At 40.9% G+C, this 25309-nt stretch overlaps 1 protein-coding gene across 2 annotated transcripts in view; it reads left to right on the top strand.

Moving 5' to 3' along the window:
- The window catches only part of SLC35D4 (solute carrier family 35 member D4), a 189272-nt gene that overhangs the window by 158451 nt on the left and 5512 nt on the right, over nucleotides 1-25309 (top strand). For both annotated transcript variants that reach the window (XR_013217015.1, XM_077270357.1), the window contains one exon: nucleotides 23639-23703. Coding sequence is in view for 1 of the 2 variants with exons in the window: in XM_077270357.1 (XP_077126472.1) it covers nucleotides 23639-23703 (65 nt within the window). In the remaining variant the exon portion in view is untranslated. The remainder of the gene's footprint in view (nucleotides 1-23638; nucleotides 23704-25309) is intronic.

Genomic DNA, 25309 nt, shown 5'->3' with positions numbered 1-25309 from the left:
GCAATGCGATGTGATCACGTTGCTGCGAGGGTCTCTTACCTCCTATTCCTGCAGGCCCCGGATCCAAAATGGCCGCGGGGCTGCATCCGGGTCCTGCAGGGATTACTTCCGGGTGCAGACCAGGCTCTGGTAAGCCTGCAGCACTGGAACTCAGATCGGTGATCTGACAGAGTGCTGTGCAAACTGTCAGATCAGCGATCTGTGATGTCCCCCCCTGGGACAAAGTAAAAAAGTTAAAAAAAAAAAAATTCCACGTGTAAAAAAAACAAAAAAAAACAAATCCTAAATAAAGACGAAAAAAAATATATTATTCCCATAAATACATTTCTTTATCTAAATAAAAAAAATCAAACAATAAAAGTACACATATTTAGTATCACCGCGTCCGTAACGACCCCACCTATAAAACTATATCACTAGTTAACCCCTTCAGTGAACACCGTAAAAAAATAAATAAAAAACGAGGCAAAAAACAACGCTTTATTCTCATACCGCCAAACAAAAAGTGGAATAACACACGATCAAAAAGATGGATATAAATATCCATGGTACCACTGAAGACATCATCTTGTCCCGCAAAAAACGAGCCGCCATACAGCATCATCAGCGAAAAAATTAAAAAGTTATAGTCCTCAGAATAAAGCGATGCAAAAATAATTATTTTTTCTATAAAATAGTTTTTATCGTATAAAAGCGCCAAAACATAAAAAAATGATATAAATGAGGTATCGCTGTAATCGTACTGACCCGAAGAATAAAACTGCTTTATCAATTTTACCAAACGCGGAACGGTATAAACGCCTCCCCCAAAAGAAATTCATGACAAGCTGGTTTTTGGTCATTCTGCCTCACAAAAATAGGAATAAAAAGTGATCAAAAAATCTCCCATGCCCGAACATGTCACCAATAAAAACGTCAACTCGTCCCGCAAAAAACAAGACCTCACATGACTCTGTGGACTAAAATATGGAAAAATTATAGCTCTCAAAATGTGGTAACGCAAAAAATATTTTTTGCAATAAAAAGCATCTTTCAGTGTGTGACGGCTGCCAATCATAAAAATCCTCTAAAAAAACCCGCTATAAAAGTAAATCAAACCCCCCTTCATCACCCGCTTAGTTAGGGAAAAATTAAAAAATTTAAAAAATGTATTTATTTCCATTTTCCCATTAGGGCTAGGGTTATGGTTGGGGCTAGGGTTGGGGTTGGGGCTAAAGTTAGGGTTAGGGTTTGGATTAAATTTACGGTTGGGAATAGGGTTGGGATTAGGGTTAGGGGTGTGTCTGGGTTAGAGGTGTGGTTAGGGTTACCGTTGGGATTAGGGTTAGGGGTGTGTTTGGATTAGGGTTTTAGCAAATAGATCAATGGCTGCACTCAAAATTTACTGTGCTAAGATAAGGAAATGTGCATTATATGAAAATGTGAATAGCATAATGGCTAGGGAAATTTATGAAAAAACACATGAGATTCTTAGCACAATATTTGGCCAAACGTTGTGAGCCCATCCACCAAACGTCAAGGTAATCGCAGATCGGATGGGTACCTGAGCTGACTGCCTAGTGTGAACACTTACCTATGGCTAATAACATGGTAAAGCCTGCTTTTATAGGGAGCTCAGAACCAACTGTGTATGGATGTAATTAAAATCACAGCATGGTGAAGGGCGAGGAGGCGTTCAAGCCATAGGTAAGTGTTCACACTAGGCAGTCAGCTCAGGTACCCATCCGATCCAACATCTTTTGGGGCCCATTTTCTCCTGTTACCCTTGGTAAAATACTGTAAAACAAATTGGAGCTGAAGTAAATTTTGTGTGAAAAAAAGTTAAATGTTCATTTTTATTTAAACATTCCAAAAATTCCTGTGAAACACCTGAAGGGTTAATAAACTTCTTGAATGTGGTTTTGAGCACCTTGAGGGGTGCAGTTTTTAGAATGGTGTCACACTTGGGTATTTTCTATCATATAGACCCCTCAAAATGACTTCAAATGAGATGTGGTCCCTAAAGAACAATGGTGTTGTAAAAATTAGAAATTTTAACCCTTATAACTCCCTAACAAAAAAAAATTTTGGTTCCAAAATTGTGCTGATGTAAAGTAGACATGTAGGAAATGTTACTTATTAAGTATTTTGTGTGATATATCTCTGTGATTTAATTACATAAAAATTCAAAGTTGAAAAATTGCGAAATTTTCAACATTTTTGCCAAATTTCTGTTTTTTTCACAAATAAACGCAGGTAATATCAAAGAAATTTTACCACTATCATGAAGTACAATATGTCATGAGAAAACAGTGTAAGAATCAGCAGGATCTATTGAAGTGTTCCAGAGTTATAACCTCATAAAGGGACAGTGGTCAGAATTGTGAAAATTGGCCCGGTCATTAACGTGCAAACCACTCTTGGGGGTGAAGGGGTTAATTATAGTACTTTGGTATCAAAGTCCCCTCTCCTTGATATCCTGATAAAATCTTTCTCCTTACTCTTTGCAAACCGCACCAAGGTATTCTGGACAGTAGTCAAAATAGAAATGTAAAAACATGCAATTTCAAAATTAATCAAACAACCCAAGGCTTTGAAATGTTTCAACTTGTTCTCTTTGATGGACTATAATTTTGGATCTTTGTTGTTACCTAGAGATTTCTTCACAACTTCTTTAAATGAATCCCAAGCTCTTTTCTCAACAGCTTTCACTTTTGTTTCAAACACATTGTCCTTCATGAGTTTCCAAATATCTGGACCCACAATAATTCCTTTCTTCAGTTTTGCTTCGGACAGACCCTGAAACTAGATAAACAGGTATTTAAAAGTCTCTACTTTTGGTGGAGCTTTCAGAAATTGCTTCATCAGTCCAAGCTTAATGTGGAGTGTTGCAGGAGAACTTTAGTGGGATCAACTAAACTTTCTGCAACTATGTTCTTGAGTCCAGGTTGCAAAACTTGTTGGCCAACTTTTTTGGCTCCAGTGATGACACCTATCCCAGCTGTCCCTTTAACATAAAAGAAAGGGTACTTTGTGTAACCCTCTTGCTGCCCAAGGAACAAAGGGAGAACTTTTAGATCACCATATATTGACCATCCTTGATCCTCGTAGTTAAGTTTCTTGAGAATAAAGTCTAAATTCTCATCGCTTTTCTTCCAGTACGCAGAATGCCCTACAAGCACTGAAGCTTACGTCCTATAGTTCCCTACAAGACCATTTATAGGTTATCTGTCTGGTTTCTTACCTTGTCTCCCTTTACATAGCCTTATAGTGTCAAATAGGAAGGGTCAATGACAGAGTGGGGACGCCATTGCACAGGTGTAGGGTGCCAACCTCCGCGGCAAGGCAGAGGGTGACATTAGACCTGGTATAGGGTGAGTGTATACCTTCTAACTGCCTTGTAGGTGAGCGACTAATATTCGGCCATAATATTATATTTAAAAACTGTTTTAAAATATCTTTAATAAAGGTGATGTTTTATGAGATTATTTGATATTTAGTGTTAAATTTGGTGATACTCTAGTTAGTTTGTTTCACACTAGTTATACATAAATCAGTGAGATTTAAAAAAAATATATTTTTTTAAACTAGACAGTTACTTTGCATATGCGCCTACATGTCTGGCCGGGACCAGTCCAGATGCCCCAGATTCAGGACACATGGAGTGGATAAGTTACCCAAGTAACTTTTACCTGCAATGTGTAGCAATACCTCGATCTTTGGAGTTGCTTTAATCAGAATCACGGGCTGCCCCCTACGGTCCTACATGTGACATAACATGGTTGTATCATTTTTTTTTTTCCTGGAGTATACCTTTAATGTTCAGAGATGGTGAGAATGTTAAAATGTTCAGCATCCTGGTCTAATCTTGGAAGACGGCTGCTTAGCTGGGATAAAAAAATAATTCATATGCGGTACTGTTACTATAGACCTTCGTACATGGGATTAAACAGTGTTACAATTTAATACAGATGTCTGCATGGAAAATATAAAACCGCTCAGGCTGCTGATGCATACCGGGCATCATAAAAGAATGATGTAGTATGTGAAAACATGACACTCCGAGCGTAACATTATCTGATGCCTTTGGTTGTCGGTTTTTTTGCACATAAACCGTTGCCATATTGGTTAGTTATCGGAGACCCTTGTGTTGAATGCCCAAGAAAGTATTTACTCACTGTCTGAGAATACCGACAGCTGGCATTCATCGAAGAATGTGAATATGCTTGTTTTTGCTTTGTCAAGAGACCGCTCCAATTCACAGATAATATTGTGCAATATTGGCCGGACCTTCCAGCTGTGATACATACACTGCAAACAGAGCCAAGGAAAGCACAGAATGTTCATTGAAAGTAAATAGAGGTATTCATAGTGTATGCATTAGTGATTTATACATACACATTGACCATAACGTGCAGATAAGTTAACAAGAGTGTAATGATATATAAATTTAATGATGACGGCATCAGGTCTTCTTGTTTATGGTGTCTGCATGTTACTGTAATGTTCTGGTTCTTTCCAGCGCTCTAGGCCGAGGCAGGATTGGAATGATTCCGTGTCCAGATTAATGAGGTTAAAAACTACCAAAGAAAAGCACCTACTCACCCCCCCTCCCCCTCAAAAAAAAAAAAAAAAAAGTTTGTTGAGAAAGAAAAAAAAACTGCATTTCCTGAAGTGTCATCTTCTTGAAAAACATGTCTGGTTCGCCCATCCGAAAAAAAGGTCGTGTTCACATATATATTAAGTATAGGTCTTTAATTTTAACGGATTCAATAACCCTTTTTAAAATCTGTGTGAAAATGGCATGTATGGTTTTCACATTGCAAGCATTAAAGCAGAACCACTTAAGCTTGCTACAACTTCTTGATTAGTGGTGTAGTGCCGTCACTATTTGGGGCCACCAATTGTGACTTTGTTTTTATGTCCTTTAGTCCATGAGCCGGGCCAGATATCGGTACCACCCGGAGTGACTAATTTTCTTTGGTATTTTTAGGTAGATGCATGTCTGTAGTTTATTTTTTGATATGATAGCCCTTACATATACGTAGCTTATTAACCCCTTCAGCCCTAGGCCTATTTGTACCCAAGTGCCTAAGCCAATCTGACCTGTGCCACTTCATGGGCTAATAACTTTGGAACGCTTTCACCTATCCAAGCCATTCTGAGATTGTTTTCTCGTGACATATTGTACTTCACGTCAGTGCTAAATGGGAGTCAATATATTTTACCTTTCTATATAAAAAAATGCTAAATATTCGGAAATTTTGGAAAAATCGGCAATTTTTTAACTTTGAAATTCTCTGCTTTTTACAAAAATACTGATACCCCCCATAATAGTTATTAATTTACACTCCCCACATGTTTACTTCATATTGGCATCATTTTGAAAATGAAACCTTATTGTTTTACGACGTAATAGGGCTTATAGTTTTATGCGCAATTTTTCACATTTACAGCAAAACCCACTTTTCAAAGGACCAAGTCACTTCTGAAGTCACTTTAAGGGGCTTACATAACAGAAACCACCCATAAATTACCCCATTTTGCAAACTACACCCCTCAAGCTGTTCAAAACTCATTTTTAAAAACTGTTAACCCTTTAGGTGTTCCACAGGAATTTTAGCAGAATGAAGGCGAAATTTCAAAATTTCATTTTTTTTCCAGATATTACATTGTAATCCAATTTTACCTGCAACCTAGCAAGGGTTAACGGCAAACCCAAACTTGGTTACCCTAATTCTGCAGTTTATAGAAACACCCCACATGTACTCGTAAACTAAAGTATGGGCACACAGCACAGCTCAACACGGAAGGAGCGCTATGTGGTTTTTGGGTGGCGGATTCACTGGAAGAAATCTAGGGGGCCATGTCACATTTGAAGGCTGCCTGAGGTACCCCCACAGTGGAAACCCCAAAAAGTGACCCTATTTTGGAAACTACACCCCCAAGGAATCTTTTAGGGGGTATAGTGACCACTTTGACCCAACCAGTGTTTCACAGTAGTTGGAAACACTTGGTTGAGAAAATGGAAAAAGTGCATTTTTTACATGAAGGTGTCATTTTAGGCTCATTTTTTTATTTTTAAGAGGTGTACCAGCAAAAAATGCACCCCACTATTTGTTCACCAATCTCTCCCGAACACAACAACACCCGATATGTTGTCGTACACTGCAGTATTGGGGAACGGCAGGCCTCGGAAGGGAAGGAGCGCCAAATGACTTTTGGAGTGCAAATTTTACTGGAAGAAATCTAGGGGGCTATGTCACATTTGAAGACACCCTGAGGTGCCCCAACACACGCACACACACTGACACATACACGTTCTGTGCTGAACAGGACTCTCCGGTCTTCTCTGCAGAGCTCCTATCTCCCTCTGTAGAGGCTGACACCTATTTCAGGATGCAGGCCTTAGAGATCTGTGTGTTGAATCCGGTGTAATCGCTGAAGGATCAGTGTCTGGAGTGATGGACGGCCGGAGGTACAACAGAGCAGTGAGACTACACAAGCTGGTCTATGAAGCACTTATGAGGCTTGCATGGAAAAACTTCCTTCCATGGCTAGAAGAAAACCATGCAAGGGACCTTCACCATCTGGATGAAACACTGAAGAACATCACAAACTTTCGCATCAGTGTGTCGCAGGGATCCTTCGAAAAGCTCTTGGATAATGAATCTTGCACACTTACCCTGAAGCTCTTTCAAGTTTATCTTGAGACCCTCAGAAATGAACAACTCTCAGCATTCTGGATGTCATACTTGGACATGGTCGAGACCATGCTGGCCCTGGTTCGAGCTTCAAGAGAAGGCAACTGGATGCTTCACCTAGGAGCAATCCGACAGATGATACCATGGTGTTTTGCCTATGACAAGGTCAACTATGCCCGATACCTAACCTATTACTATGCCACAATGTCTCGGCTGCCCATAGAACACCCAGAGGTCCATGAATACTTCATGCAAGGTGGCTTTTCGGTCCAGATCGGTAGCAAGAATCCTTTTGGACGAATTCCTGTGGACCAGACCATTGAAGAGACAATCAACAAAGACACCCAGACACCAGGGGGCACAAAAGGCTTCAGCCTCAAAGTTGGAGCTGTTTCCAGGTTCTACCTGACATCAGAGTACCGCAGTATGTACTTGAGGCAGCTGAGGGCCCTGGTAGGCCAACAATATACTGACTTCAGCCATTCAGACCTACAGGTGTCTAGGATTAGAAGAGATGAAGCCGATGTCCAATCTTTCGTTCAACTGCTGGAGACAGGTTGGGTGAACCCCTTCAACAAAGAGCATAATGGTGAACTTATCAGTTTGTCAACAGCGACTGTAGCACCACCAGATGTAGCCAAAGACCTTCAAGGGGCATACAGTATAGGAGAGGATGCATATCAAACATTCAAGGATGAGCGTTTGGGTACCGATAAGCCAACTACATTGTTTCATGACAAGATGACGAAGAACAAACTTAAAACGTTCTCTAACATCCAAATGAAGACACGCAGACAAGGTCTTGGCAAGGAGGTAATTTTGAAGGCTGACAGAAACCTATTTGGCCAGATGATACTTGTAGCTGAGAACAGAAAGCTACAAATGAGTGATGTCTTGACTCATCCCCTGGGTCCATTGCCATGGGCACTTGCCAATGGTGATGGGTCTATCCGCAAGACCAACAAGGCTGCCCTCGCAAGGGAGTTGGAGAGGAATGCTCGTCCTGCAGAAGTGATCCCCGAGCCCTCTGCAACCATCATTGATGGGATGAGCCTGGTTCAGAAACTGAAGGGAAACAATGCAACATTTGGCCAGCTAGCAGGCACAGCAATGAGTCGCGCTATCCATGAGGGTGCTAAGAGCAAGCGCATTGATATTGTCTTTGACGTCTACAAGGAGACATCCATCAAAGATACAGAAAGAGTCAACAGATATGAAGGCACAGGGATCCATTTCAAGAACATTCAACATGGGCACAACATCCAGCAGTGGAAAAAGCTTCTAAGTAGTTCCTCCAACAAGGCAAGTCTCATAAAGTTTCTGGTAGAAGAATGGAAGGCGAAACACCACAGGGAGAAGCTTGAGGAGAAGGAGCTGTATGTCACATGTGAGCAGCTCTGCTTTAAGATCACCAAAGAACAGTGGGAAGAGGCTGCTGACCTTAAGTCAAATCAAGAAGAAGCAGACACACGCCTCCTTCTCCATGCTCTTCATGCAGCAGAATCTGGTTACAAGTCGGTCATCATCACTTCGGAGGATACTGATGTCATGGTCCTGTGTCTGGGCATGTGCCACAAAATCCCATCCCACCTGTTCCAGAAATGCGGTACACAAAACCGGACAAGATTCCTGGATATCACCACTCTGAGCCGAACATTGGGAGGCAGCGTATGTGATTCATTGATTGGTATGCATGCATTTACAGGCTGTGACACCGTCAGTGCATTCGCTGGCCGTGGGAAGATGACGACACTCAAGCAGTTGAAGATGAACAAGACATACCAGGATGCCTTTCAGGAAGTTGGTCGTTCATGGGAAGTGTCTACCGAACTTTTTGAGAAGTTACAGGAAATCACCTGCCACATGTACCTGCCAACTACCCAAACAACTGAGGTAAACAGGCTCCGTTATCAGCTGTTCTGTGCCAGACGTGGAGTGGTAGAGTCAAGTCAACTCCCTCCTTGCCAGGACTGCCTTTTCATGCATGCACTGCGTGCAAACTACCAGGCTGCGATCTGGAGGAGAAGTCTGCAGAGCCAGCCATGGGTTGCAAACCCAACAGACTGCGGTTGGATGATAGATAACGACGGAAAGCTTGTTGTCAAGTGGATGCAAGGGGCACCAGCACCAGAAGCTATTATACAGCTACTGTCCTGCAAGTGTGTGCGGTCATGTGAACTTCCTCAGTGTACTTGCCTCAGCAATGGCCTGAAGTGCACAGACATGTGCAGATTACAGACATGCCAGAACAAGGGTACTGAAGACGAGCCAGTAGAACAACAGTCAGATTCAGAGTCCGATGTTGAAGATATTATGGAGTAACATATATATATATATAGATATATATATATATATATATATATATATATATATATATATATATATATATATATATATATATATATGCACATGACATGTTCAGTGTGTATTTACATAACTTGGATTAAATTTTGTTACAAATACTACATCTAGTCACTCCGGGTGGTACCGATATCGTCATATTTGGTTCTTGGCTCATGCTAAAATTCCTGTGGAACACCTAAAGGGTTAACAGTTTTTAAAAATGAGTTTTGAACAGCTTGAGGGGTGTAGTTTGCAAAATGGGGTAATTTATGGGTGGTTTCTGTTATGTAAGCCCCTTAAAGTGACTTCAGAAGTGACTTGGTCCTTTGAAAAGTGGGTTTTGCTGTAAATGTGAAAAATTGCGCATAAAACTATAAGCCCTATTACGTCGTAAAACAATAAGGTTTCATTTTCAAAATGATGCCAATATGAAGTAAACATGTGGGGAGTGTAAATTAATAACTATTATGGGGGGTATCAGTATTTTTGTAAAAAGCAGAGAATTTCAAAGTTAAAAAATTGCCGATTTTTCCAAAATTTCCGAATATTTAGCATTTTTTTATATAGAAAGGTAAAATATATTGACTCCCATTTAGCACTGACGTGAAGTACAATATGTCACGAGAAAACAATCTCAGAATGGCTTGGATAGGTGAAAGCGTTCCAAAGTTATTAGCCCATGAAGTGGCACAGGTCAGATTGGCTTAGGCACTTGGGTACAAATAGGCCTAGGGCTGAAGGGGTTAATAAGCTACGTATATGTAAGGGCTATCATATCAAAAAATAAACTACAGACATGCATCTACCTAAAAATACCAAAGAGAATTAGTCACTCCGCTTGGTACCGATATCGTCAAATTTGGTTCTTGGCTCATGGACTACTTGTAGAAAACAAGAATAGCCACCAATAATTCGTAGGACAAATGGCTAGCACATTTTACATTAAAGAAACACTAAACATAAAAAAAAATGTGCAAAAACTGAACTATCTCAGCACTTCATCTGTTAAATGCAACCTGTCACCAGGTTTTTCCCATGTAATCTAAATCCACTACCTTTAAATATTCGCACTCTAGCATCCGGTTTATAAGAGCCCAGCTCCCCTAGATTTCTAAGGAAATCCCTTTTATAGTCCTCTGTGGGCGTCACTGGCCTGTGCTTGGCACCTCCTCTGTACCTGCTATCTCCGTCCTCCTGCCTTCATTGACGGGTCTCACCTCTGTTCCACCTGCACAGCTCCTGATCTCAATCTTCTTTAGGATACGTGTTCCTTCAATAAATCTAACCGTTTTTATTTTACTTGTAGTGAGTTGTTGTTTTTTCCGTTGATGTCCCAAATCCCTTAACCGTGCCCCTGCCGGCTCTCTGTAACACTTCAGTTTCATTAAACAGTGTTGGGGGTTTAAGGACTGGATCATTTTTGGGGGGCTCGAGACCTTATTCATCCCTTGGACACAGTTAAATGCCCTTTATGCTGAATGTGTCTGAACTAAACATAGTCACCAGCTGGTATTCACTTTTTCTTGTTTTTGCTATCTGGACTTGAAAATGAATTGCATTTTTTGCTGCTGGCAGCTTTCCGAATTTGTGGAGCTTTAACATCCAGTGAGGCTGCTATAAAGTTTCTTTCCAATTTCTTTGTGACTGTTCCTTCCCCACTCATTTCTTGATTTTTGACTTGAGTAGATTGTGACCAGATGCAAGTAATATAGTTGTTGAGAGTTTAAGTGTAGATTATAAGCAGTATATAGACCCATTTGTATTTCACTTTTATTAGGTCTCATTTTTGTTGTCTTGTATGAAGGCAAAATACTTGGCAGAACATAAAAACCAACACTGCTCTCTGTATATAAAGACATTTGTAGTTGGAAGCCACAAGCTTAGCGTTTATACAACCTTGGCAGCCGTTAGAGGCCTTCTGGATTTTCTATTGCTTTTTTTTTTTTCCTTCAGTCCTAATTTATTTTTAATTGGTATGAGACTTTTTTTATGTAGGGTGTAGTTCACATTAGGCCACTTTAAGTTTTGCAGGCAAAATAATTATCCTGGTCTAATTTGTATAATCGCTAAGCAGGACTGCAGCTTTACTGGGATGGAAACCTGGCATCATGGTGAAGTATGACTATGATTTTAATGTTATGTCTTTCTTTCGTAACGGATGTGACTGCACTACGCCAGATCAGTCATATGATGGATTTCAGACACAAAAATGGAATATCACTACACCAACACCCCAAATAGGGAACAGAAGAAAAACACACTAATATATTAAAATTCTAAAAATTATTTGGTAAATACTTTGAAAAATGTACTAATTCATAAATTATGGTAAACATATAAGCATTCTTTTTAATTTCTGCAAAAAAATATAATAGTCATGAGCGAGCATGCTCGAGTGCTAGCAGAGTGTCTTTGGCGTGCTCGAATACTATATTCTATTCGCTGTTGTTGGACAGCCGCAACACATGCAGGGATTGCCTTACAAATAGTAGTATCAGAGCAATCTGAAGATGCTCTGTGTTACAGAACCCCCCAGCATCCAGAATGTTATGCAGTTATTTGTATATATAATAGGTTCCATGTGAGATATATGTCCCTAATGCATCAGCCCACAGGCTGCGCCCCTGGGCAGAGGAGACAAGATATCCCCCTTCTGACCTCCCCCACCTTTGTAATTCCCACAGTAAATATCAGCAGGCTCTGACCCCCTGCGGCTATTGTAATGTATGTCTGGCCTGCCGCTTTTGAATGGACGTGCCCTCTGTATCTGTTGTTATATATATCCTGTGGTCTGTGAATAAAGGGTTGTGAGACTGGAAATACGTGGAGAAGCAGTCAGCTTTTATATGCTCTCATGTAATCAAGGAATTCCAGCCAGCGTCCTTCATTCAGACTCCAGCCAATGCAAAGTGGACCTCCTGAAACACGGGGTGGTACTGAAAGAGGTACCCCAGCTTGGTAGACCCCCTTACACTCTGTTAGCGCTCAAGCATGCTCGGATAATACATTATCCGATCACGCTCACTCATCACTAATCATACATACTCATATAAGTGCTTAGTGGTGTCTACATTAAATTCCTCCGTATCTAGGCATAGAGCATATTTCAGATGCATATGATAATTCCCATTGACTTCTAATAGGCTCCATTAAGGTTTTATTGTGTATGGCAAGGATTATTTTGTATGAACATTGCCTATATAACCTGGTCTCCCTTCTTTTTAGCCTGCATAGATATAGCCATTCCTTCATGTGTAATAATGTAACTTTTCTTAGTGTTCCTTATTAAGGCCTCTTTCACACATCCTGATATTTCCGGTACTGGAAAAACCAGTATCTGTGCTATCTGTGTGGTAACATCCGTGTGCCATCCGGGTGTACCATCAGTGTGACACGTACTGGTGTCTGGGAAAAGCAGTACAGTTAGCGCTGTTCCCAGGCTCTTGCTGCTGAATCCAACTCTCATCATTGTTTGGTCTCCCTGCGATCAGCGAGACCAGGTGATGCTGATGACAGTTGTAGTCAGCACCCGCCATCTGTGTGTCACGCATATTAAATAATTAAAAAAAAAATGCCATGGGTCCGCCTTAGTCTTCTTAACCAGCTGAGTGAAAGTAGACCGCTGGTGGCTGTTATTATTCTGGGAAGGGGCCGATAGCCATAAAGGTTCCCAGCCTATTAACACCTCACAGCTGTCTACATACCCTTTACTGGTTAGTGAAAAGGGGACCCAAAAAAGGGATGTGGGGTCCCCCCTATTTGACTAACCAGCAAAGGCTAAGCAGACAGCTGCAGTCTGATATTAATAGGCTGGGAAGGGGCCATGAATATTGGCCCACTCTCAGACTAAGAACACAGCTCTCAGCCGTCCCCGAAATATCACATCCATTAGATCTGCCAACTCTGGCGTTTGGCCTCGGCTCTTCCCACTTGCCCTGGTGCATTGGCATATGAGGTAATACTTTTGGGGTTGATGTCAGCTGTTTTATGTCCGCTGATATCAACCCCATCAGTTAGTAATGGAGAGTTAGTCAAAATTAATAGACACACAGGCAGAAAAGTCCTTTAATTGAAATAAATACTCCCTGACCCTCTTTTACCCATTTATTAACTGAAAGATAAAGCAAAGTAATTTTCACCTGTCTGCCGTTAATCCATAATGATGTCCCATGACGATCCCCAACTCTGCTACATCCAGTTGGTGTGGTGACCGGTGACATCGGTAATGTGGCAGATCACTACGCCAACCGTAACTTACTAAGCTTAGCGTGAAAATGCAGCTGCAGTGACAAGCAGTGACTTAATTAAGGTTACACAGGTCACAGGCAGAGATTCCCACAGTAAGTTCTGTGCGAGTCGGCCTATGAACTGCGGTAACCTTGCTAACGTCACTAAGCTGCGCCACGGTGGCTCAGTGGTTAATACTGCAGCCTTGCAGTGCTGGGGTCCTGGGTTCAAATCCCACCAGGGACAACATCTCCAAGGAGTTTGTGTGTATCATATATCAATGAGTCAAATGAATAAAAATAAATAATTGTAACTTAAGAAATTTCTAACACTGCGAGCGATGACGTCAGTAAGGTTAAAGGAGCTCACAGGCCGGCTCTCAGAGAGCTTACCATGGGAACCGCTGCCTGTGACCTGCTGTGACCCCTTAGGTCACCGCAGGCACGTTCTCGCGCTAAGCCCGGTGTGTTCCGGCTGGCATGGTGAGCCCTCACATTAGCAATGTCACTGTTCACCACACCATCCGGATGTAGCAGAGTTGAGGAACGCCATGGGACCTCATCATTATGGATTAACATTTCATAGATGAGGATTACTTTGCCTTTTTATTTTTAGGTTAATAAATAGATAAAAGATGGTCAAGGAGTGTTTATTTCAATTAAAGGCCTTTTCTCAGTGTGTCTTTATTAATTTTGACTACGGGTTTAGTAATATGGGGGTGTCTGATAGACACTTCTTCATTAATAACCACTGGGCTTGATGTCAGCCGACGTTACACAGCTGACATCAACCTCAAAACTATTACCCCACTTTCCAACGCACCAGGGCAAATGGTAAGAGCTGAGGCTAAGCGTCAGAATAGTCACATCTAATGGATGTGCCATTTCTGGGGCGGTGGAGGGCTGGAGTTCTTAGTCTGGGAGTGGGCCAATATCCATGGCCTCTTCCCAGCCTATTAATATCAGCCCCAAGCTGTCAGCTGTCCCCATGGCGCTTTTTTTATGCTTTTAGTACGCGCAACACACAGATGAGTGCTGACTCCTGCTGTCGCCTAGTCGAGCTGATCGCAGGGAGAACAGGTGACAATGATGAGAGCTGGGAACAGCGCTAACTACTGCTTTTCCCCAGACGCTGGTACATCTCACATGGATGTCATCCATGTGCACGTGTGCTGGGCGGCAAAAAACGGTCCATGGAAACACACGTACATGTGCAGACCCATAGATTTGAATGGGCATACGTGTGTAAGTGTCTCAAGTATGTGTGAATAATATTTAGAATTGAGAGTCCTCAGTGGTTGATAGCTTTTAATGGCTAACTGAAAAGATGGTAACAAATTGCAAGCTTAAGACTACTCAGGCCTCTTCATCGGGTATAGACTAATACAATATCTGAAGAATCACATATTTATACACAACACAGCACAGAACTGTCATTATGGGAGAGTGATAAACAGTTGTGTCCATAAATATTGGAACAGTTCGCAGATAAGGAGTGAATGTTTTATTGTCCTCTGATTGGGGTCTCGTTCTTTATGATGCCCCATAAGGTCTGAAGTGCAGATTCCTTAATTGATGTAAAAACACATAAAATCCATGTGACACATTCATTCCTGCACTTAAGGTACCGTCACATTAAGCGACGCTGCAGCGATATCGACAACGATGCCGATCGCTGCAGCGTCGCTGTGTGGTCGCTGCCGAAGTCCCCGGGTAACCAGGGTAAACATCGGGTTACTAAGCGCAGGGCCGCGCTTAGTAACCCGATGTTTACCCTGGTTACCAGCGTAAACGTAAAAAACCCCAAACACTACATACTTACATTGCCGTGTCTGTCGCGTCCCTCGCCTTCAGCTTCCCTGCACTGTGTAAGCGCCGGCCCTAAAGCACAGCGGTGACGTCACAGCTGTGCTTTGCTTTACGGCCGGCACTGACACAGTTAGTGCAGGAAGCTCTGAGCAGCAGCGCGGACGCCGGGGGACGTGACAGACATCAGAGGGTGAGTATGTAGTGTTTTTTTTTTACTTTTACAATGGTAACCAGGGTAAATATCGGGTTACTAAGCGTGGCCCTGCGCTTAGTAACCCGATATTTACCCTTGTTACCATTGTAAAACATTGCAGGCATCGTTGCTTTTGCTGTCAAACACGACGATACACGCCGATCTGACGACCAAATAAAGTTCTGGACTTTCAGCAACGACCAGCGATATCACAGCGGGATCCAGATCGCTGCTGCGTGTCAAACACAACGATATCGCTATCCAGGACGCTGCAACGTCACGGATCGCTATCGTTATCGTTGCAAAGTCGCTTAGTGTGAAGGTACCTTAAGTGTGTCAAAGATCGTCATAAGTTTATACTCCCAGATTCTTCTGTCTCTCTGAGATCTGAAGTTACCTTTCAATACAAGTAATTTCAGGTCCATGGTGCTATGATCAGGCATACAAAAATGTTTGGCCACATGTAGCTCCATTCTTTTTTCTCTTATTGTGTGGCAGTGAGAATTTATCTTTGTTCTCAATGATCTACTGTGCCTAAAGGCCCCGTCACACTTAGCGACGCTAAAGCGATCCCGACAATGATACGACCTGTCAGGGATCGTTGCTGCGTCGCTATGTGGTCGCTGGTGAGATGTCAAACAGTGAGATCTTCCCAACGACGCAGCAGCGATGCGGCGACCTGTAGCGACCTGTACAACGATGTCGTTGGTCGTTGTGACCCTGTCACATGGCAGCGATTATGACGATTCAGACCTCGATGATGGATGTCCTGTGTAACGTTGTAGTCAACGAGGTCGTTGGTAAGGTGTCAAACACAGCGATGTGTGCTACCCAGCGGGACCTCAACGATCAAAAAAAGGTCCAGGCCATTCCGACACGACCAGCGATCTCACAGCAGGGGCCGGGTCGCTGCTCCGTGTCAAACATAGCGAGATCGCTACTGAGGTCGCTGTTGCGTCACAAAACTTGTGACTCAGCAGCGATCTTGCTAGCGACCTCGCTTAGTGTGACGGGGGCTTAACAAGGTACAAAGATGTATATCTTTCCTCTCTCAAGTGTGTGTGAAAACTGATGCCACATACTGGAGACACTGACATGTAAAGGGGGCATAAGGTGAATTCAAAGCAGAGGATCTCTACAACCCCTTTAATGTGTCACAGACAAAATTTAATCTCTCACATAATGTTTTTCTTTTGTGCTATAATACCATCCCTTTTGACCTATTAACCAACATTGCAGTGCATTTCTGTCTTAAAACAAAAAAAAAAGTCTGGAAATGTCTTCTCCACACATTACACTTGTTCAAGATGTTACTATTGACATGAGATTGTAACAGAATTTAGTGGGACTTTTTGTTAATTTTATTTCTGCACCGATAGCCACTCCATGTAACAGGCATCAAATAGGTCGGCTTGCTTTGCTTCACTGAATATAGAAATAACTTAATAGTGGAATCTGGATCAATGTTCCTTCAGATAACTGGTATTTCATATCCTTGCTAGGTGGCTCTGTAATAGAAGCACTCCCATCAAAATTTGTATCCTCTTAATATATGGAAATCATCCATATTATATACTGTAGCACTGTGGATTTACAATTGCTCATTTTGCCTTTCTACACAGCTAATTCTTCTCTTTTCCATTCGGTTTATGACATCACGTTATTAAAAACTGACGAGCTTAATCCTTCTAAGCTCAACGTAGAAATAGGAGGTCAATTTTCCCTCTATGAATCATGAGTCACTGCAAAAGTCCTGGCAGGGAAAATGAAAGAGCAGCTGGGTCAGAAGTTGAAGAGGGGAATGAAAACTGCAGGGAAAAAAGACTTCCTGTAAACAGAAGAATTAGCTTGGTAGAAGAGCAAAATGAGCAATTGGAAGTACACAGTTCTGTATCATGATTGCAATATATTAAGAGGATAAAAAATTTGATGGGAGTGCTTTTTTGTAACTAAGGTTTTTCAAGATAGGTTATGAACTCTTTAATGAGGTTTTCATTCATTTGGATGTGTTTTATTATACTGTTTTTTTTCCCCTTTCGTTCTACGCCTACATTCTGTATTGGTAAATAGATATAGAAAGTTTATCGAAAGGAATTATCCATGACCATAAAATTGTATTGTAAATGACTAAAAGGGTTTCATTGAGTAGAGTTCAAATAATAAAAGTAGTGGACCTACACGTTTCGGCCTTAGTCCTGGTGCCATAGCTTTTTAATTGTTAGCAATAAAACCTTATATTTACTTTAATGGAGAGTTTTTCACTGGACTTTCTTCATCCATTTACCTGTGTATCTGGAGCTACCCGTCTTGGCGAAGCCTCCTGCCTTCCCCATTTTTTCACTTATGTTCTGCATTGTTATATATACAGTTGAAACCAGAAGTTTACATACACTATATAAAAAGACACACATGCATGTTTTTCTCAATATCTGACATAAAATCAGAACAAACCTTTCCCATTTTAGGTCAATTAGGATTACCATAATTAAATATTTGCCAACTGCCAGAATAATGAGAGCTAATGTTTTAAGGCGTTTTTATTACTTGCTACAAAGTCAAAAGTTTAGATACACTAAGACTACTATGCCTTTAAACCATTCTGGACTGCCCTGTATGATGATGTCATGTATTTGGAAGCTTCTGTTTTTTTGGCAAAATCTGAGTTAGAGACACACCTGTAGATGTATTTTAATGCACACCTGAAACACTGCTTCTTTGTGTAGCATCATGGGAAAGTCTCAAGAAATCAGACAAGACAACAGGAAGAGAAATCTGTCTCCTCCTTGGGTACAATTTTAAGATACCTGAATGTGCCTCGTTCATCTGTATAAACAATTGTAAGCAAACACAAACAAGATGGGAATGTCCAGCCATCATACCGCTCAGGGAGGAGACGAGTTCTGTGTCCCAGAGATGAACGTGCTTTGGTCCGACTTTTACATATCAACCCAAGGACAAAAGCAAAATACCTTGTGAAGATGATGGCGGAAGCTGGTAAGATTTTGTCAATATCTACAGTGAAACAAGTACTGCATCAACATGGGCTGAAAGGCCACACTGCCAAGAAGAAGTAATTACTCAAAAAAAAATCTAAAAAAAGCGAGATTAATGTTAGCAAATGCACCCAGGAACAAAGACCTTAATTTTTGGAGACATGTCCTGTGGTCTGACTAAACTAAAAATTTAACTTTTTGGGTATAATGACCATCGTTACGTTTGGAGGGAAAAGGGGGAAGCTTAGAAACCTAAGAACACTATCCCAACTGTGAAACACGGAGGTGGCAGCATCATGTTGTAGGGTTGTTTTGCTGTAGGAGAGACTGGGGCACGTCACAAAATAGATGGCATCATGAGAAAAGATATCAGCCAGGAAGTTAAAGCTTGGACGGAAATGGGTCTTCCAATGGGACAATGACCAGAAAGATACTGCCAAAATGGTAACAAAGTGGCTGAAGGGTAACAAAGTGGCTGAAAGATAACAAAGTCAATGTTTTGGAGTGGCCATCACAAAGCCCTGATCTCAATCCTATTGAAAATTTATAAGCAAAGCTGGAAAGTCAGGTCAAGGCGACCTACAAACCTGGATCAGTTACACCAGTTTTGTTAGGAGGAATGGGCCCAAATTCCGACCAACTAGTGTGAGAAACTTGTGGAAGGATCCCAAAGGTTTGTCCCAAGTCATTCAGGTTAAGGGCAATGGTACCAAATACTAATTAAATTTATATAAATTTTTGACTTTGCAGTAAGTAATAAAAATGCCTTAACCTCTTAACATTCAATGACCGAGTCCGTCATTGGACGCCTCCCAACGTTTGGTGCAGCTCCGGAGATGAGCCCGCACCTTTTCCGGCGCTTGACAGCTGACATGTGCCTGGAACAGCCGTGGGTGGGTTCGTGAATCACCCGCTGCTGTTGACATGTTAAATGCTGCTGTCAAACTTTGACAGCGGCATTTAACATGCACAAGCAGGAAGCGCGTCATTACCTCCTCCCATTGGTGCCTGTGTCACATGACCGCCGGTCGCCAATGGGTTGGCATGACAACCTGGAGTCAGCAGGAGATCCCTGTGGTTGTCATAGCCAGACAGCTATGAGCGCCACCCAGTGGTCAGCGCTCATAGCAACTGAGGTATTCTGCTACATGCAGGCGATCTGATCATCGCCTGCATGTAGCAGAGCCGATCGGGTTATGGCAGCTTCTAGTGTCCCATGGAGACTATTGAAGCTTGCCAAAAGTGAAAAAACATTTTTAAAAATATTTTTAAAAATAAAGTTCAAGATTAAACAGAAGATTAAGGCCTGGGCTAAGTTACATTTGTCAATAGTTGGGAGAGTGAACCTGTTGAAAATGGTGATTATGCCTCAGCTTTTATATGTTCTTCATAACTCCCCAATTTGGCTTCCCCAAAATAGGTTCTTTAAAATTAATGCACTGTTTAGGGAACTTATATGGTTGAAAAAGGGTGCGAGAATTAAGTTAGAGCACTTACAAAGGAGGAAGGAGGGTTGGCATTGCCTAACCCTTGGCTATATTTTTTATCTTCCCAGTGTCAACATCTGGCAAGTAGAGTGGAGGACACATCTGTGGAAATAGGGGGAGGTCGAGGGATTCTTCAGTTTCTCGGGGGTCGGGGTCCCCTATTGTCTAAGTTAGAGGCAAATAAATTTAAACCGTGGGTGTCTAAATTTCCGACGGTAATGCTTATGGTCAAAGTGTGGGGTAAAATTAAAAGTTTAAGGGGAATTACTGGGTTCACAAGGTATACCCCTATATGGGATAATCCATATCTGCCGCAATTGAGGACACTGAAGGGGTTTGCGCAATGGCGACGAGTGGGTATCTGGTGGCTCTCACAGCTGATAGATGGGGGTATCTTTAAATCATTTGAGGACTTACGAAGGGAGTTCTCACTTCAGCATTCTATGTTTTATCAGTATTTACAAGTAAGACACGCTTATATAATGCAGACTCATATACACCCTATTATTATACATCATGATACTGTTATTAATAGGCTCGGTTTACAGGCATCTACAAGGGGACTAATTTCATTCGTGTACGGGGAGCTCCTCTCGAGGGCGCTATTAGGTCACCCGATGACTGCATTGGCGAAATGGGAACATCAAGTGGGGGGGATTTCGGTAGATCAATGGGAGTCAATAATGCAAATGATCCCTAAGTTGTCTCTCAGTGAGCCTAACCATCTGTCTCAACTATATATCCTTTATAGGGTTTATAGGACTCCTAAGTGGCTGTTTGATTTAGGTCTAAGGCCAAATTCAAAATGTCCCAAGTGTACGCTCGATAATGCAGATATCCTACATATGTTCTGGACGTGTCCCTGTATACAAATATTCTGGATTATGGTTCTCAACTTAATATATATGGCCACAGAGCAGGATATTCCCAGAGATCCTATTGTCTGTGTGCTTGGATATGTTGAGGAGGCGGGAGGAGATGATCATTCACAAATAGCTGTTGCCAGAATGCTTTTTACTGCTAGAAAATTAATAGCATATCACTGGATCTCAGATAAAGTTCCCACGAGGAAGGAGTATGTAAATAAGCTAAACCTCATACTATGCAGAGAGAAGGCCATTTATCTTAAACGGGGTAGACCGGCAGTGTTTGAGAAAATTTGGGCAGGATGGTTGAATGTTCCAGGCTTACCGTCTGTAAGTTTATTCTCGTGATACCATGTTTATATCACCCTGAAAGTGATTTAGTTGTACTCCATGACTGGTGCCTTGGGATATGTGCCTTATCTATGTCTGTATTTTTCTTGTGATATATTTTATCATTGGACCAGGGTTGGGGGGGGGGTTGGGGGGGGAGTTGTTGGGAATGGGAAAAGACTGTGGGGTATTTTGGAAAAAATTCTGTTATGTTCTGAAAACTTTAATAAAAAATATCTGATTTAAAAAAAAAATAAAGTTCAAATCACCCTCACTTCGCCCCATTCAAAATAAAACAATAACAAAAGAAAAAAATACACATTTGGTATCGCAGCTTTCAGAATCGCCCAATCTATCAATATAAAAAGAAATTAATCAAATCTGTAAACGGCGTAGCGAAAAAATTGAAACGTCAGAATTACATTTTTTTGGTCGTTGCAACATTGCAATAAAATGCAGTAACAGTCGATCAAAAGATCGTATACACACCAAAATGGAATCAATAAAATCAGATCGGCGCTCAAAAAATAAGCCCTCACCTGGCCCCAGATCCCGAAAAATGGAGACGCTACAGGTCTCGGAAAATGGCAACTTTTTATTTTTTTTTTTATAATACAAAGCCTGGTAGTTTTTGCACCACTTAAATAAACAGGAACGTAGACATGTTGTCTGTGAACTCCTAATGACCTGGAGAATCATAATGGCAGGTCAGTTTTAGCATTTGGTGAACTTGGTAAAAAAAAATAAAAAAAAATCCAAAAAACAATTGTGGAATTGCACTTTTTTTGCAATTTCACCGCATTTGGATTTTTTCCCCTTTTTCCAGTACATGATATGGTAAAATCAATGGTGCCATTCAAAAGTACAACTTGTCCCGCAAAAAACAATCCCTCACATGGCCATATTGATGGAAAAATAATAAAGTTATGGCCGATGGAAGAAGGGGAGTGAAAAATGGAAACTCGCAAACGAAAATACCCCTGGTCCTTAAGGGGTTAAAACATTCTCTTTCTGGCATTTGGCAAATATTAATAATTACGGTTATCTTACTTGGCTGAAAGCAGGAAATGTTTATTTTGATTTCATGTCCGATATTGAGAAAAACCTGCCCATGTGTCTCTTTATACAGCGTATGTGAACGTCTGGTTTCACCTGTCTGTATTGTAAACCGGTTGGCACCGTTATATGGCATTCTTGAATTGTGTGCGCTAGTATTAATAATACTAATTACTTTACCAAGCCATATTTATTACATGTCATTTCCTTCTCCATAATTGCTCCTAGGTATTTTTGTACAAGGGCCCCAGACATTGTTAGTGGTATAAAGCTTTGGAAGACAATGACATTAGAGAGCTTCTTGATAAGAATGCCTACTAACAAGCCAGAATATTGAATCTCCTGAAGAAAAATAAAAAAAAATAATGGTGTTTTTTCTAGAGCCTCCCTAAACAGTTCAAGGAACCATTGTGCAAATATTTTAGTGGAAACATCTGAACAATACTAAATGAGGAAAGTTGCCAAAGAAAAGAGGCCAAATCACTCCCCCTGCATTCAGATTGCCAACTTTTCTAATTGTGTTTTCCAAACAAGTAGGCACATGATTTCTCCTGGCCTCAACCTGTGATCCCTTTTTGTAAATTGGCATCGGTCAGGAAGTCATGCAAGGACACAGGAGAACAATCTGTTCCTCTCTGGCCAGCCATTGTGACGTTTCATTCTTATTCCTTCTTGTATTTTAAGACAAAAAATAGCATGTTCTCATTTCTTCACAATGTACAGGACCCACAATGGAGTGTGATGTTTTTATGTCATATAAATAAGCTCTGATAAAGAAGAACCAAAATCATTATGTCTAAGATCACGCTGAATGTCTACAATATTGTTAAGATATGATTCTAATTATTGAGCTTGCCACTTGCTTTAATCATGTTTGAGAAGATACATTCAGACGATATCATTTTTGTTTTAATATTTTTAAATCCCGATGAGAATAAAACTGAGACAATAAAGTGTGAAAGGTTGAGAAGTTTAGCACAGACTATATCATATATACTCATTCTTCAGCAAGCTATGTACATTGAAGTTGTGGAAGCCACATTTTTGAAAATGTGTAATTAATCCTAGGCACAAAATGATAATTTTAAGCCAAAAACTTGTGCATTTACGTAAAAAGATGATTCCCCCAAGTTCTATACATTAGCGTAAAATAAGTAATTGCCAAAACTATTAACATTTTAATTTGTTTTACTTTTAAAAACTATGTCCTGACACTCAACAAACATTCCGATTTTCATCATTGTTTGGTCAGTCTCAGTTTCTGCCATCAGTGATGTTCTTGTATGAAAAAAAAAAATTACAAAGTTCTCAAGCTTCAAGTCTACATTTTTTTTCCATTTGCTGATCAATCTGACGCAAAAAAAAAAGGAAATGTGAACAGCTGCATAGATGGATACGTGTTCTATCTGAGAAAAAACATGGGATGAACATGTAGGTTATGTCTGCTTATTCTGGGATGATGAGTCACAAACATCCCTGTTGGTTATGGATGGCCTTTCCTGTTCATGGGCGCATACAGAGAATACCAGTCACTCCCTTTAAAACCAGTAATTTCTAAGTTTAAACTAAATGTTCTCGATAACTGCAAAAAATGCAAATGTATATGTTTTTGGTCATTGAGCTTTTTCTCTGTTTTTTGTTGTTTGTTTTAGGTTCTGACAGCGGTTTTATCACTGTTTCTTTTTGACATGATTGTGAATGTTCCTTTGGCTCTATGGTAAGGAAACTATATTTGCTCTACATTTTACAGTAGTTTCAAGAAAAAGAATATCAGATTTCAGTTTGGACAAAGGGGAGGAACCTCCAGACTTTGTAGACGATCTGTCGGAGAGTTTCACTCTGGAAAAGCTTGTCACTTCTTCCTGTGGATTTCACTCTTTGTAAAGCTTTAGTGTAAAATCTAGATGTTGTGCCAAATCCATGGCAAACGAATTTTCAACCATATGGAAACAACCTAATAACTACCGTATATTCACACCTTGAGAAATTGTGGTAAAACTGCAGTAAATTGTAGCAAATCCGCAGTTTATTTTAGTTAAGAAAACTGGCATGCGCCACATCAGAAGACTTACTCCAGTCCATGGTTTCTGGTTTAGGGAACGCCACAGGTCGTCATGAATTAGACAAGTTGTAGCTTCACACCACTATTCCATTCATTTTGTCAAAAATGGGAGAATCTAGTGTGAAAACATCCAAAGTCGTATCATCTTTGGATACCTCATAGTTGAACAAAATTGTTGCTTCTTTTCAAACAAATGTACACCAGAATTCTGGGGAAATTGCTTTGATTAGTATTCTTGTTTTGTTTTTTTTGTTTGTTTGTTTTTTTTAACCACGGTTTCACAACGTGTGAACCCAGTCTTGGGCCTTTGGCATACATGGAGAATTGTATGTGAATTTTCTGCTGTGCTTCTGTAGCATACAGTATCTGGATTTCAATGCAATTTGCAGATGGGTTAGGACTGCAGGACAGTTTATGCACAGGAAACGTCCACCATGTTTTGGGGAGATTTGTGAAATCTCATCATCTTACTGAATTATGCGGATGATTGTTGGGTGCCCATATATACCCGGTGTTGATTTACTCTTACAATGGCGGCCTATGCCTTTGGTTCCTGAATGTAGGCAGTGGACACAGAGCAATTATTTCCACCACTGATGAGCTTTAGCTCTCCAGCGCCATGAGCTGCATGTACGTATCCTCCACCAAAACATGACATCCAGAGTGCTACATGCATCTGCAGATCTGAACAAGCCGCCTGCTCTCCGAGGTCTGCATTGCTGAGCAGAGGACCCATAGATTTGGGTGCTGTTGGCCCATTAGCAGAGCTGCATAGTTATCACAGACTCTCTCCTTGCAGAATTCTGATGGTTGCTGTTTTGCCTTACAAGTGTTGCTTGTAGATGGGTCCCTTTTGTGCAATCCTTGTAACGTCTGTGATGGAAAGCAGACCACTTGTCAGCCATACTTGGCAGTGGGCACAGTTCCTTAATTTTAAAGAGTTGTTTGAAAGTGTCATGCGGTTAAGTACAACCTGATACTGGCACACGCCAAGATACCGCTTTGTTTTTCCCTCATGGCTTCATAAAGATTTCTTTACTTGTTGATGACGTGTTCCTGATGTAGTTTTTCCCCCCTACCCCTGTGTGACATAGTTGTAAAAAAAAAAAAAAATCATCTCTCGCATCGTACTCAGTATGAAAACGCCTCTGAGATTAAACTAAAAATCACTAAAACCAAAGGAATTAAGATGAAGAAAAGTATCAGATTCCATATATATTAGTAACATGTTTAGGAATGAGAACCGCAGTGATGAAGAACA

The sequence above is a fragment of the Ranitomeya variabilis genome, chromosome 6 (genome assembly GCF_051348905.1).
Source record: "Ranitomeya variabilis isolate aRanVar5 chromosome 6, aRanVar5.hap1, whole genome shotgun sequence".
Lineage (NCBI taxonomy): Eukaryota > Metazoa > Chordata > Amphibia > Anura > Dendrobatidae > Ranitomeya > Ranitomeya variabilis.
Note: the sequence above shows the minus strand (reverse complement) of the source record. Positions and strands in the feature narration are given on the sequence as shown.